Genomic DNA, 15,537 nt, shown 5'->3' on the forward strand with positions numbered 1-15,537 from the left:
CAGAATGTCTTATGGTAACATTCCAGGAATAATTTAATCAGATGTTCACCGAATGTTCCCTAAATGTCCAGGACATTCAAATATTGATAGAACTTTGGTAGTACATTCCTGGAATGTTGTGTGTTGTTAGGGATTGTACTAAGGTAAGTTAGGTTCATTCGAACTATTTTTGTTCCCAGAATATGTGATTTAATTTATGACCTGTATTTTTGTTACACCCTGTATATATAGAAAATATTAGCGACACACCAACAAATAAAAAATGCCAGCCAAATATATAAATAATCAAATCAATAAAGTAAATAAAATACCTAAATACTGAAAATGATTTCTAGTTATGTATAAAATATAACCATACTAGAAAAGAAATGTATGCATATAGTCAACGATTAATTCTACGTGCAAACATAGGTACTACCATTGGTAAAAGGAATAAAAATCTATATTAATAGAACATAAATAGGTCTGTTCCTTTGTTTTAAGTGTAACACTAGTTCGTGAAAAGTGTAAGAAAAGTGTAAAAGTGTTGCACTTTCTTGTTTCTTTGTTTTTCTAGTGTTTACACTTTTTTTCACGATACACTCAACTTCTGTCGTAGAATGCGTACAACTCGTTTCTTTGAAATGCTGTAGGAAAAAAAGTGTAACACTTTTCTACACCTACCTCCGAGACGGTGGTGGATATTACACTCGTCCTGCGCAGTATCATCCAACCGGAGCCAGCTGTTTAGCCGTTAAATGTGTTTGTTTACAAAAAAGATATATTTCTTTTTAGTTTAATTTAAACTAGATTTATAAATTGAAAAAACTAAAGTAGCTACAAGTTTTAATTTAATTTTGCTTAACCTCCGAGTGGCACTTTCCTGTAATTTTAAAATTATCACTTTTCAGTGAGTTTTTTAATATGCTTTTATGTACTTATGTTCAACAAAGCATTTCCTTTAATTACAATTAAGACAAAACATCGCAAATCCTGGGCCCTGGACTACTAAAGGTATCCGGTATCCGCATATCAGCCATGAATATGCGTTCACTACTCTACATCAAGAAATTTACTTTCCAATGGCTCTGTCACTGAATATATCACCAAGTACAGGAAGACCTATTTAAAACTTATAAAATCAGCTAAAAAATCGTACTATCAAAATCGTCTGAGAAGCTCTAAAAGTGTTGCAAAAGAAACTAGTCCATAATAAACGATCTTCGAAATAAAATTCACCCAGCTTAAACATTTTTCCTTTCAGACCCTGGAAATCTAAATGAATACTTTGTTAATGTGAGTAAAAATATAACATCAACTATTTTGTCACAAGATCCGGTTTCCTATCTCATTAATTCATTCTTTATAAGGCCAGTTGATCTGCCATCTGAGCAATAATCTTCACACTGCCATTGTTTTTTGTGACTATGCCAAAGATTTTGATTGTGTAAATCATGAAATTTTGATAAAAAAAACTAAATTTCAATGGAATTCGTAGTATTTCTTTGAATTGGTTTCAATCTTACTTGGATAGTTGGAAACAACTGGTTAGAGCAAATAATACAGACTCTAGTCTCCAAAATATTGTATGTGGGGTCCTCTACAAACCACAAGGTTCAGTATCAGGTCCTCTACTTTTCCTTACGTTTATTAATGACATCCGTAGTTTAAAAATTGATGGAAAAATTTTTCTTTTTGCTGATGATACCAGTATTACTTGGAGCAACTCAAATATTGCTACTATACCTTCTGATCCCCTCACGATAAAAACCTGGTCAGATTCTAATTTACCTTTTTTTAACATAAAACAGTAGCATTATCCTATACAGGAGCTCGTCAATCTTTACCTCTTAACACATTCACAGACACAACTGCATATGAAGCCACTTACTTCATAAGATGTGTCTACATCTAAAGTGTGTCTGTGAATGTGTTAATAACAGCCAGATCAGTATCGTTCATTCTGTAAAGTTTCTTGGTATTTTTTTTAGATAGCAATCTTAACACATTCGCGGTCATGACTGCATATGAAGTCATTTACTCCATAAGAATACGTGTATAAAATGACAGCGTGTCTGCGAATGTGTTAAGGGTTAAACGGGTCTAAAGGGATAAACGTTGACTGAAAGCGATATTATCTTTAATACCCGTGGTGCCTTCAACATTTAATGTCTGACTAAATTATTCTGTATAAGCAAAAAAATTTAAGGAATTTTGAATTAATTAGTTTTCAAATGAGTACATTTACCAGCAACAGTCGTAACGTAATTGTGTCAACTCGACATTATTTAACTAGTTATTTGAATTTAATACCCTAGCTAGGGCGGTATTTTTCGAAATAAATATTGAAAAATAACGCCCTAGGGCAGAAGTTCCCAACCGGTGGTACGCGTACCACTGGTGGTACGCAGGAAGATTTCAGGTGGTACGCGTCACGTGGGTAAAACAAGCGATTACGCTGGACCTCTGTCTACGAAAGTGACAGTGCAGTTGTTGTGCTTCCATATTAAGCTAGGAAGCAGTTTTTGGTAAACCCTGGGACTTCCAAGGATAGAGTTAAAAAGCCTAAACCGTAGGTTAATCGAAAATACCACAAAAGCTACTTACAGTGTAGTTTTATAGTGTGGCACAGAAAATAGTGACAATTTTCTACTCCTCAATGGGTTGCTTGTTTCGAAGCGCATTCGAACCGCAGCGTGATGAATTCTATACTGATATGGCACCAACATACAAAGTACCTACTCTGATGTGGTTGGTAAGCTGATCGAAATTTTTACAAGAGAATCTACATTTTTAAGAAAGAAACTAAATGTATGACTAGCTTTCTAAATATGATAATAACAATAAAGACATCCTACCTTGTTAGATGTAGAATTGCAAAGGATGAAAAGCCTCACATAATAGGTGAGACCCTCCGTGTTAGGAGAACAGGCAACCAAATAAATTTAAAAAATACCATTGTCAAACAACACTGAAAATACTGATGTGTCTTCCAATATTGAAGAACAACTTTATGTAAAAGTTCAAGATTGCACATATTTTGCACTTCAAGTAGATGAAAGCACTGATATAACAAATAGAGCACAGCTACTGATTTGTATGATTTGATTTTTATGAAGCAGTTATGAGAATTAGAAATATTTAGCAGATATTATTTAAAAATTAGGATCGGGGAAGGGTGACTTCCTTCCATTTCATGTCTTCCCCTGGTTTTTGTTGGTACGCCAAAATCATCAAGATATTTCAAGTGGTACGTCAAAATCTTCAAAATATTTCAGGTGGTACGCAGTTGCTAGAAGGTTGGGAACCCCTGCCCTAGGGCATTATAATATAACTGACTTCGAAATCATGTAATAATATTAATGTCCGACTGGTATATTATTTGACAAATAATGACATGATTTTGAAGTCAGTTTGATAAATAATGACATGATTTCGAAGTCAGTTAAGTATGATATAATGCCCTAGGCCCTAGGGCATTATTTTGAAAAATTACGCCCTAGGGTATTAAATTTAAATAACTAGTTAAAAAACTATGGTTACCACAATTACGTTACGACTATTGCTGGTAAATGTACTTATTTGGAAAACTAATTAATTCAAAATTCCTTCAGTTTTTTGCCTATAAAGAATAATTTAGTCGGACATTAAATGTTGAAGGCACCACGGGTATTAACGATAATATCGCTTTCAGTCAACTTATATCCCTCAGGCCAAAGGCCCTCGGTATATACACCATTGACCTCAAGTGTTATTATCCTTATAATACCCTTGGTACCTTAATAACTATAATCTCACAATCAGCCCATAGAAGGTGTCAAACAAATAAAATATTTGGGAATCATACTTGATAATTTATTAAATTTAAACGATTACTTGATTGATTACAGTTAATTTATTTAATGGAAATTAAGATAATAATAATAATAATGTTTATTCAAAAATAATCAAATAAAAAATCTTCCTGAGACTAAAAACATATTTAAGTGTATAATTAATAAGAATTAACATAGGAAGCCACAAGGAAATAAATCTGCACGTAGCTATAGCCCAAAGTAACTCCTGTTATTTATCCAAATCTTTACTAGTCAAACACATTTGTTTTGAAGTTCCAGCAGTTTCTTCTTTTTATACCTTTTAAATATCTGGTGGTTGTTCCTAAAACAAAGACATAAATAAAAATTCTACATTGTGTACCATAAAAAAATCATAAAAATGTGGAAAGTATCACAAGAATAAAGAAAAGTCCCAGATATAAAATTCACTACTAAAATAAAAATAGTAAATAATTATTTAAATCTGACACTTTTCTTATTGGAACTTCTTTCTGGTAACATCCTTAATCTCTGACTTTTACAATTTATAAGACAAGAGATGATGAATAAAGAAAGGGAAAAGGACTCTGCAGTATACAGTTACATTCTGCTTTCATTAATCTAGAAAAAAGATCAGAAAGATAATTCAAAGTCCGAAATTGTAAAAGTCAAAAAGAGATTAAGGATGTTACCAGAAAGGGGTTCCAATAAAAAAAGTTTCAGATTTAAATAATTATTTACTATTTTAATAGTGAATTTTGTATCTGGGACCTTTCTCTTTTCTAAGAGATATCGCTGAAGCATCCTCATAGTAGATAACTATTTTTGAAATTCCACTTAAATAGACAATTTGATTTCGTTTTGATTCAGAGGTGTGCAGGCAGTTCCACTGGGGACGCCGTAAGGCAGAAACAGCTGTCTGGAGATTGTGTATCGCCTCTGGATCGAAAGGAAACATAAACTGTCTCTTCACTATCACAAGAGCATTTTAATATTTTTATTGAATAAAAGTAGTCAAAAAAAAGGACTAGTTGGTGGAACGAAGAGATAAAAATAGCTGTGAAAGAAAAGAAAGTACCATGGAGAGCTTATCTAGAAAATAACAGTTAATAAGCAAGGAAGCTTGTGAAAGAAAAAGTTAAAAAAGCTAAATTGGAACAGTGGGAGAGATTTGGAGAAAAGATGGAGCAAGACAGTAGTAGGACAAACCAAAAATTGTTCTATAAAGGTCTGAAAAAATGAGAGGTAAATCAGGTAGTACTGTCGTGCAAATAAAAAAAATAAACATGGAGAAACGCTTACCCAACCACAAGATATAGTTAATAGATGGAGTAAATATTTCAAAGAGTTGAGTAATGAAATAACAATGGAAGAATTAACGGAAGCCATTGCAAAAATGAAAAATGGTAAAGTGGCAGGAATAGATAATATCAAAACACGATTGTTGAAATATGTGGGGGAATCTGCATTACACTACTTACACAAATTACTGATAACAATTTGGAAACAGAAACGCATCCCAGAAGATTGGGCAACAGCAGTAATGGCTCTTCTGGTAAAGAAGGGAGGTAAAAAAAGTAATGTTCAAATTATCGAGGTATTTTCATGCTAAGTGTACTGGCTAAGATTTATGAATGAACACTGGAGATCAGACTGAGAAAGAAAGTGGAACATCAACTAGACGATGCACAAAAAGGTTTCTGACCGGGCACAGTGTCCAAGATCATATCTTTACTATAAGACAATGGAAAAAGCCTTTGACAAGGTACCCGGACATCACATTTGGAAAGGGCTTGAACTGTTCGATGTTGGAGGAGAACTAATTGATGAAAGTAAAATTTATGTACTGGAACATTGTGCGAGCATTAAACTGTGAATCAAACAAATTTGCTAATACACAAGGAGTAAGGCAAGGTGGAGTTTTAAGCTCACTGCTATTCATTATATTATATATATATATATATATATATATATATATATATATATATATATATATATATATATATATATATATATATATATATATATATATATGAATGAACCAATAAAAAATGCAGTAGAGTCCCGAAAATTAGATTTAGGTTACCATTGATTAAAAAGTATAACTCTGAGTAAATGTGTATTTGCAGATGACATTGCATTGATACCAAGTTCAGAGAAATCTTTACAAAGCAACCTAAATTTATAAACGAGAGAACTTGCAGACAAAGGAATGAAAATAAAATTAGCAAAGACCAAAACTTTACTTATTTCCAAGACACCGAGAGAAATCCATATAAACCTAGACGGAAATTTAGTAGAACGTATGAACGATTTTGAATATTTATAAACTATAATAGACAAAAAATGCAAAAAAAAATGAACAACAGAATTGCTAAAACATCACGATTATATCACTCCCTCACTACAGTTTTCATTAGCAAAAGAGAAATTAGTGAGAAGACAAAAGCGACAGTATATTATATACTTCTCTGCTTCATGGAAGTGAAACATGGCTGGCTTTCCTAATAATTAAGCTTGCATTATCACATCTTTATTATTATTGTAGACATTTAAAATCCTTATTAATTGAATTACATTAAACTTACCACTTATAAAATGTTTACTTTTCATATTTTAATTTTAGTTCCCTTATATCTGTTCTTCTTGTGGCTTTTATCCATTGTCCCCGGCTTTGTTTGGATAATTCATTTAAATGTATTGCATGGGGAGCCTTGGGAACAGTACAAAATAAGACTTTTCCCTGTCTGCCCTACTCCCACAATTTACAAGTTACATGTATAAGCTTCTCAAGAAAGCCCTTTCTACTTGCAAACTGATAACTGCTATGGACTAATTCAGTTCTGTAGGCGATAAACTACTTTATATTTGATTTGCTATCACAATTTCGCTGCACAATCGACAATAAAAAATAAAAACAAACAGGATATTCTTTACAAATCTAAATATTAGGATTAGGTTATGTTATGTGCCCCCAGTTAGGCCATATTCGGAAGTTCCTTGTCCCTTTGCTTGATTGGCACACCGATAATTTTCGTTTAATACTGTCCGCTGTCATGAGCCGCTGTCACATCCGCTGTAATTTACACTCAAATGTCCATAGAATTTCTTACACTTACACTCAAAAGTGTAACACTAAAAAACAAAGGAACATACCTAATGTCAGTTTTGCCCATAGAGTTATATATTAGCATAGAGATAGTGTCATTCAGAGCGAAGTGACGACACCATCTTTTTTATTTGGATTAGTGCTGTTTCACTCTTACGCATAGTAAAGCTGCTACAGTTGTCCTCCTCTTCCGTGCCTATATTCACACTGAATGTCATCATAGATTTTCGATACAATGTGTTAGAAAGAGATACCGCAAACCAGTCCATGAGATCTTGTCGTCAGGAAGCGCGGAAGGTAGGCTCCCTCTATGTTAATATATACCTCTATGGTTTTGCCACTAGGTAGCGTAGAGTATGTTCCGTACACCGAAGTATGACGTCACGTAAATAGTTGATTGCGAGAAAATTAGAGCATTTAAATTAGATTAAGGGAAAATAATTATAAAAATAATTAAAGAGTTTAAAAATGATTCCGTAACGTCTCAAACCATTAAACTATCTTCCAGTAGATAGCTATGATGTACCGGAACATTTGGTTCGTTATTGCAGAACGTGAATAGTAGATATTATTTACAGTCTGTACGAACCAATAACGAAAAATGTTAGTTGGTTCCTTGTTGCATAACGGGGTCCAATTAACAGTTATTTTTGAACACTTTTGAAAGGTAATTCCTGGTAAGTTTTGCTTCAACACATTTTGTTTGACAACTTTAATTATTGTGTTTGTATTGTGCATATTACCATGGAAACGGCGATCATATGTAGTAAAACTGGAGAAGAATCGGTGAAAAAAATATTTCTCACTGCAATGGCCGAATTTTCTCACTGCGTGAGAAATTGTTATTTTTGAATGTATGTAAGTAGTGAAAGAAGTTGCACATCATATAGCATCCATAGAAAAAAGGTTTTGTTGGATCAGTTTTACAAGTCTAACATCAATATTAACGAGTTTTATGGTGGTGCCTTAATTTCGGGTATACTTGTACATTTGGATATGTGGGTAGAGTTCAATAGGTTAAAGAAGTTATAAGTATATTAAATGAATTTTTGTTTTAATTCTAAATTTGACTATAAACGTATGAAAATATATATAAGGAAAATTATAATTCTGTATTTCTTTTTTCCGCGTAATCTTTAGATACTATATTATAATATTAATTGTTAATATTTACAGAAAAGAAACCTACTTTTTTAAATTTGTATTGTAGAATAGAGCCGTCCATCCAGAACCAAGCGTCGCTTGTATTTAGAGAACAAAAGCAACCAGGACCCGACGTAACGGACGTTCTGCTTTCATTAAAACACGCGGTAGTTCATTCTGGCCAAAGTCCCAGTGAAAAATATGAAACGCAACATGTTCATCATCCACAAATGCTTCTTTCACCTGGGGGATATACTGGTGGCGGTTTTGAGCAAGCTGTGACTCATCAAACCTCAATGTTTCCTAGTATGTCAGTGAATGTTTCAATGAATATGACTATGCATGGATATCATCCCAATAACAACTGCAATTATTCTTCTACAGATATTCCTTGTCCACAGGTATTATCAATGTCGCCTCTTATAGAATATAAGTTAAAATACAATCAAAAATAATTAGTTACAGTGGAACTCGACACCTCAGGGAACTTCACAAACTTACCAGAGCCAAGGATTATTAAGTCCTTCATATGGAGGAGCAACCTATTCCTTTACGGCTGATTTTAGACCACCTCAGGAGATGCCCATTACCAATTCATCTTACAAAACAATGCCCATTAGCTTTTCTTCAAACCGAAGAAGGCCAAATGTTAGTTTTATTGATGGGGACTGTCTAAAACCAAATGTATGCCGCATTTGTGGTAAGTAAAAATTTCCGTATGTAAAAGCTGTTTACAGTTGTTTTAATTTAAAGTCGAACTCACAAGGAAGCCTTTTGTTATTTTGTAATATAATAAAAATTACTAAAGGAAAACGTGGCCATTTACTTTTTCGTATTAAATTATTATTTTTTAACTGTTTTTTAAACAATGATCAAATTGTATAAAGTTATAATTTTAGAAATATTTATCAACGTTATGTTAGGTTAAATTAGGTTACGTTAGGCCCATCATTTATTCATATTATAAATTTAAACTCTTTTTAATTATCTCCAGTTACAGGTATATGTTTCGTTTCTGTTTTCCATTAGATCTGCTTGGAATTGTTTAATATCAGCGCTCCGTCTCATTTGCGGCCAATGTCTTAATATTATATTCGCAATATATAGTTTCCAGTCTTCAATCTCTTTGTTCCATTTTGTATACTTATTCATATCTTTTCCGCTGTCGAGTTTATTTTTTTAGAGCCTATTTTTGTCACTCCCTATTGTACTGGTTTTGCTTCTTACATACATTCATTATTCTTTGTGTCCCGCAATAATATATTCAACATTTGTCTTTCTATGGCAGATGGCAGTCTTAGTTTTCTTCACTCCTGGTAGATGTTTCAGGCTTTTCGGGTCTTTTAAAGCTCTTTATGCTCACATTCTTCTTATTATTCTAGTTTGATTACATGTTTTGGATGAGATTGTATACCCTTGCCATTTCTAATTTATTGTGGTTTATATATCAATCTAGCTAAATGGTGGAATTTGGTATATATTAGGGATTAATTAATATGTTACCTTCATATCAATATTGGAACTTACTAGAGTCTCTTTAACTGCACATGCACATAATTCTATGGTCAATCAGTGTAACATGTAATGGCAGTAACCTACACAAGCGGTAACCTTCTCTATTAATATTTTAAGAAAATGAAGGTGATTGGTTTTGTTGTATTCCATTTTTAATTCTGACTGCTCTACTCTTGGTATTATACACTGGGCTGCAAAATTAACCAAACACTCAGATTTTTTGTTTTTTTTGTTTTGGTATTTAGATCAAAACATTTTTAATTTGTTTAAATTGTATTTTATTAGCGATGTTTTTCTCTTGTTTGAACTTGTTTAAATGTTTTGTACGAACAATATCAAACGTTTGTTTACAGACAGTCTGAAAAGATTAGTCCACAGATTTAAAATAAGAGCAAAAAATTCAATATGACAATTTCATCTCAAGAAACTAAAACAATAGATAGTAATCAGTAAAGAACCAATCAGATGTATAATAGAAATTGATGGTATGTATCAGTATTGAACAATAATTAACCTTCGGAGTACGAAGACTGGGTCAAGCGTGACCCGAAATTCAGTTATTTCTTAATATTTTATGAAATAATTTTTTTACAAATCCGATTGATCGTAAGTTCTCCTTATTTGTTTTAATCTATTTTTTCGTATATAATTCGCGAACATGCAAATTACAGTTTTTCCTCTACGTAACATCTATGATGCCGGGTCAGTCCTGACCCGGTCTTCGGATTTCGAAGAATATTTTCAATAATGTTTGTAAGTACACGTAAATCGCAGCCGTCTCTGTTTACGGGTATACGTACAGTGGAACCCCGATAAGTCGGCCTCCGATAACCCGGAAGTCCGGCTAACCCGAACCGATTTTCATCAGACAAAACAAACTTTTTTTCACTTTGACCAAGTTTTTTACTAAGAAATAAACAATACTGTATACAACTGTACGTAATTTAGATCTATTGTGCATATTTTATGTATTTCATGTTTTTGAAATTATGTATAATGGAGTTTATCTGTAAGTATACCGTGTTTTATTAATTTTTACCATATTCTCCGGCTAACTCGGATTTTCGATAACTCGGATCGGCCGCAGTCTCGATTAATCCGACTTATCGAGGTTCCACTGTATTCAAATATATGGCCGGAGCAAATTTACCTATGCCCGTTTTCTGTAAGGTATTAAAATCTGGCCGCCGCGCCGGAGCGAACTAGTATGTGCCCTATGGGTAACCATCTTAAAAAATTTAAATACAATAATTTAGGATTTTGTTTGTTTTTTGTTAAATTAAAGATACTGTTTAATAATACTGACTATTTAAAACATCCTTATAAATAAAATGAGAATGGGTCACGCTTGACCCATCATCGTAATCTAAGTAAGTCTAATAATCTCCGTACTCCGAAGGTTAATGGAAGTAAGAAGTAAAATACCTTGGAATTACATTGTCAAATTACGGAGACCTGGAGAAAGAAGTGAGAAATCAAGCACAAAAAGCAAATAGACTGGCAAGATGCCTTAATAACACTATATGGCAAAACCGCCATATTAACACTGAGATGAAGTCAAGAATTTATGAAGCCAGTGTGAGACAAATAATGACATATGCATTAGAAACAAGACCCGATACAGCCACAACACAAAGACTACTGGAAACGGCAGAGATGATAGTACTGAGAAGAATTACAGGAAATACGCTGAGAGATCGAAAGAGGAGAAGACATTAGAAGACAATGGAAGAAGTAAGAATGTAAAAGAATGGAATCACCACATAACCAGAATGGGGGAGACACGTGTAGTCAAAATAGCAAGAGATAAATTACCAATCGGTAGAAGAAGTATCGACCGACCGCGCAAAAGATGAAGTGATAACCTTCCATAGAGGTATCAATCCGCCAATGAATACGTAGAATTACTTATAAAGAAGAAGAAGAAAAAGAAAAACAACTTGTTTAGATGTTTCACTTCTACACAAACGTTTAGATATTAATGCGAAATAGTGGCTTAAGGGGATCGGTACAAAGTTTCGGCTCCAATTTAAACGCAGACAGGGACGTAGCTAGGGGGGGCGGGCGGGGCGGCTGCCCCGGGCGCCAAAATTGGAGGGGCGCCAAACGGGCAAAAAAGTGAAATTTTTTTCCTAGTTCTCTAAAATATCATGACCGATTGGAGTACATTTGTCTTTGCAAATTTAGTAAAAAACAAACAAAAAACTAAATAATAATATAAATTAGAAATGAAATAGATCTACAAAAATAACAAAGGTAACGTAAACGTATGCCACGCGAGGCGCGAAGTAGCCTTGCCCTTGAGCGGTCGTATGCAGCCTGCATACGACCCTGCATAATGCAGGGTTGTTGACTCTGTGATTTGCGAGTGCGGGTGAGGTTACACGGCTCGCGCACTAACCAGACAGTCTGAGTCTGCCAGTCGTGGTGACACGTTGTGCCACAGTGATTTAAAATATTGATAGTTTTATATTTAAAACCATGTCAAAAAAACCATCCGGCTCTGAATTTCGTACAAGAGCTAAAGAAAGAGAAAAAGTAGCTCAGAAATCTTCTGCCCTGTTATCATCATGGCTTAATGTTAACGACTCGAGAGGAAAAGGTGAGTAAGATATTTAAATTGTATGGTATTGTAATAAAAACTATTGTATTTTAGTTAATAGATACTTTTCTGCATAAGAAGCTTAACAAAACAAAATGTACCGGTAAACTTCCGTTTTTTCATATGATTTTGATTAAATTGATTAAAAAACTACGGTACATCTTGTTATTCAATTGGTATATTCGAGTTTAAAAATAAACACAATTATTAAATATATCAATTTTAAGTTGTTTATTTTAATTTTTTTTCAGATGATGGAAGCTGCAATACAAGTGATATGTGTAAGGAACAACCGGAAGCGGTTCAAGAGGAATGTTTAACCGAGGTGGAGGCTGCCAGTTCGATGGAAGTAGACGAACTAGAAGATCTCCCATGTATAGCAATATCATTACAAGGTGATGAAGGCGAAAATGATGCAGATAGTGTTATCCAACCGTGCACTAAGACTGTTGAGGATGACGTTCCTACAGCTCTGACAATGGATGTAGCGCAAGGTGAGCATACAACTCATTTTGATATAGAATTTAAAGATCCGGGAACATGGCCTACAGCTTTATCGGATACAGAAAGGTGCTTCATAGTATCAGGCTTATCAAAGGAAGAAAGTGTAGAGCCTGATTTAAGTAACACCTTAAGAGATGGTAGAAAACTAACCAAAGACTGGTTTACAAAAACTTTGTCCGGTGGCCAGAAGATCCACCGCACATGGTTAGCATACAGCAAATCAAAAAATGCCTTATTTTGCATTCCATGTAAAAATTTTTCCCGCTCTAACTCAGAACAAAATATTTCTGCTTTGGCTAAAGAGCAGGGTTTAACTCAGTGGAAAAAATTGAATGAACGAATTCCTGAGCATGAAAATTCACTCATTCACAAAAAGTGGTTTTGCTCATGGAAATCATTGCAGTCATCATTAAATAAAGGTACTGGAATTGATAGAGAGCTACAAGACAAGATAGCGCTTGAGGAAGCGCACTGGAGAGGGGTCCTGTATGCTATCATTGATGTTATCATAAATTTAGCTAAACAAGGTAGCCCGTTACGGGGTTCTAATTCTAATGAAAGCCTGGAATTTGGGGACCCTAGATGTGGTAGGTTCTTAAATACTATAGAGTTAGTGTCTCATTATCATCCCCAGTTAAGAGAGCATATTACTCGCCATAAAAAAGGGCAAGTGAGCTACTTTTCTCCTCAGATACAGAACGAGTTTTTGGATATCATTGCTGGGAAAATCAGAGAGCACATATTTTCAGAAATAAAAGCTTCAAAATATTATTCAATAATGTTTGACTGTACACCAGATATTAGTAATTTAGAACAAATGTCTCAAGTTCTACGTTATGTAAAGATCACAGAAGAGGGTCCGGAAGTTGTGGAAAGTTTCATTGGTTTTATAACAGTTAGTGAAAAAAGTGGTTTGGCTCTGTCTGAAAAAATATTGGACAAAATACAAACTGATGGTTTAGATATAAAAAACTGTAGAGGGCAATGTTATGATAACGGATCAAACATGGCCGGCAAGTATAAGGGTGTTCAAGCTAGAATCCTAGAAGAAAGCTCTCTGGCCTTATTTGTGCCATGTGTTGCGCACTCCCTTAACTTGGTTGGTGCAAATGCTGCTAGCTTGTCAGTAGCACAGACCTACTTCGGCACTCTTAATTGTCTGTACAATTTCTTTGCTTCCTCCACCAATAGATGGGAGGTTTTATCTAAACATGTCCCTCTATCTCTAAAACTACAGAGTAATACAAGATGGTCGACGAAGAAGGAAGCTGTGACTGTTGTGTATAAGCACTTAGAAAAAGTTGTAGATGCCCTCAATGAACTAAAATCCAGTACACTAACAACACCTGAAACGAAAACAGAAGCGAACTATCACCTAAAAAATGTTAGTACGTTTGAGTTTGTTGTTCTCTCCTGTTTTTGGTATAAACAATTATGCCGCATTGACATCGTCAACAAGCTTCTTCAAAAGGAGGACATCACTGTAGATAGATCGGCAAGACACATCAGTCGATTGATCACAGAATTTGAAGCTCAACGGTCAATTTGTTCAGCTGATGCAGTGAAGGAGGCTAAAGATATTTCAGCAAAGATCAACATAGATCCACACTTCAAAGAAGTACGCAAGCGGAAAAAGAAGCGGATGTTTGACGAAAAAGCAGAAGATGAATCAAACGAACTATCAGAGGAAAAAAGTTTGAGCTCTTAACTATACAAATTATAGAAAGGATTCTTTCTGAACTGCGACAAAGATTTGAAGCCATCCAAAATGTGAATGTTTTATTTGGTTTCTTAAATGGGGCTAAATTTGAACAAATGTCTGAAAAGGAGTTAAAGACCCATGCTAACGAACTGGCTGTTACCTACAAGGATGATTTGGATCAGAGTGAGTTGGAAGTAGAAGTGGAAAGCTTCAAGTAACATGCATTGGATTTAGGCTCTAACATGAAAAAGGCTACTCCACTCGACCTTTTAGTTTATATTTGCCAAAACGGTCTCCATGATGCCTATCCCAATATAACCACAGCTTTGAAACTTTTTCTTATAATTCCCGTTTCAGTCGCATCAAATGAAAGAAGTTTTAGTAAACTGAAGATAATAAAAAACTACATCAGGAACTTGACAGGACAACAACGACTAACCAACTTGGCCATCATATCAATAGAGCACAAAATAGCTTCAGCAATATCTTTTGATGACATTGTTAAAACATTTGCAGCAAAAAAAGCCCGAAAAGTTTCATTTTAAAGTTTGTTTAGGGCTTTCATTTTGTACAAAAATGTAATTATCATCTATTTCAGAAATTAAATAATTATTATTTAATATCTTACATTGAGCAATTATTTACCATACCTTTCTCCTTTTAGACGAAGACTTCATAAATAATTGTGAAAAAAAGCAATTTATTACTTTTTTGTGGTTCATTGGTATTTAGGGTGGTTGAGTCTTTGTATGACTCATGAGGCATCTTGGCCGGGGGGGGGGCGCCAAAGTCATTTCTTGCCCCGGGTGAAATACGGCCTAGTTACGTCCCTGAACGCAGAATGAAAGAATACGTTCTTACCGAGGGCCGAAAGTCCCTGAAAACTTCTATAATGTTTATTTTAATAAGTTACAGGGCTGAAAAACTAAGAGAAAATTTAGTGTGATTTTTAATTTCAAATATCTTATTCAGAAGAAACTTTTTATTTATTCTAGGGGACTTTCGGCCTTGATCATAAATTAGTCTTTCATTCTGCATTTAAATTTTAAAAAAATATCTATTAGTTTTTTTAGGATTCGAAAAAATGGACACTATGTCCGTGGTGTTATTATCCAAATCAAACATTCGCTATCTTTGTCATACAACGCACTGAGTCAAATAGAATATG

General features: G+C 34.1%; 1 protein-coding gene and 1 long non-coding RNA gene across 2 annotated transcripts in view; one reads left to right on the forward strand and one right to left on the reverse strand.

The window, feature by feature from the left end:
- The window catches only part of LOC114346228 (protein glass-like), an 898,758-nt gene that overhangs the window by 492,104 nt on the left and 391,117 nt on the right, over positions 1-15,537 (forward strand). Inside the window, exons 4-5 of the mRNA XM_050651564.1 lie at positions 8,114-8,447; positions 8,506-8,746. Of these exons, the coding sequence (XP_050507521.1) occupies positions 8,114-8,447; positions 8,506-8,746 (575 nt within the window). The remainder of the gene's footprint in view (positions 1-8,113; positions 8,448-8,505; positions 8,747-15,537) is intronic.
- LOC126885136 (uncharacterized) lies at positions 3,821-6,914 on the reverse strand. The gene is made up of 2 exons (XR_007698294.1): positions 6,383-6,914; positions 3,821-4,137 (listed from the first exon to the last, which is right to left on the reverse strand). It is a non-coding gene; the product is annotated as an uncharacterized LOC126885136 (long non-coding RNA).

This window comes from Diabrotica virgifera, chromosome 5 (assembly GCF_917563875.1).
Source record: "Diabrotica virgifera virgifera chromosome 5, PGI_DIABVI_V3a".
Lineage (NCBI taxonomy): Eukaryota > Metazoa > Arthropoda > Insecta > Coleoptera > Chrysomelidae > Diabrotica > Diabrotica virgifera.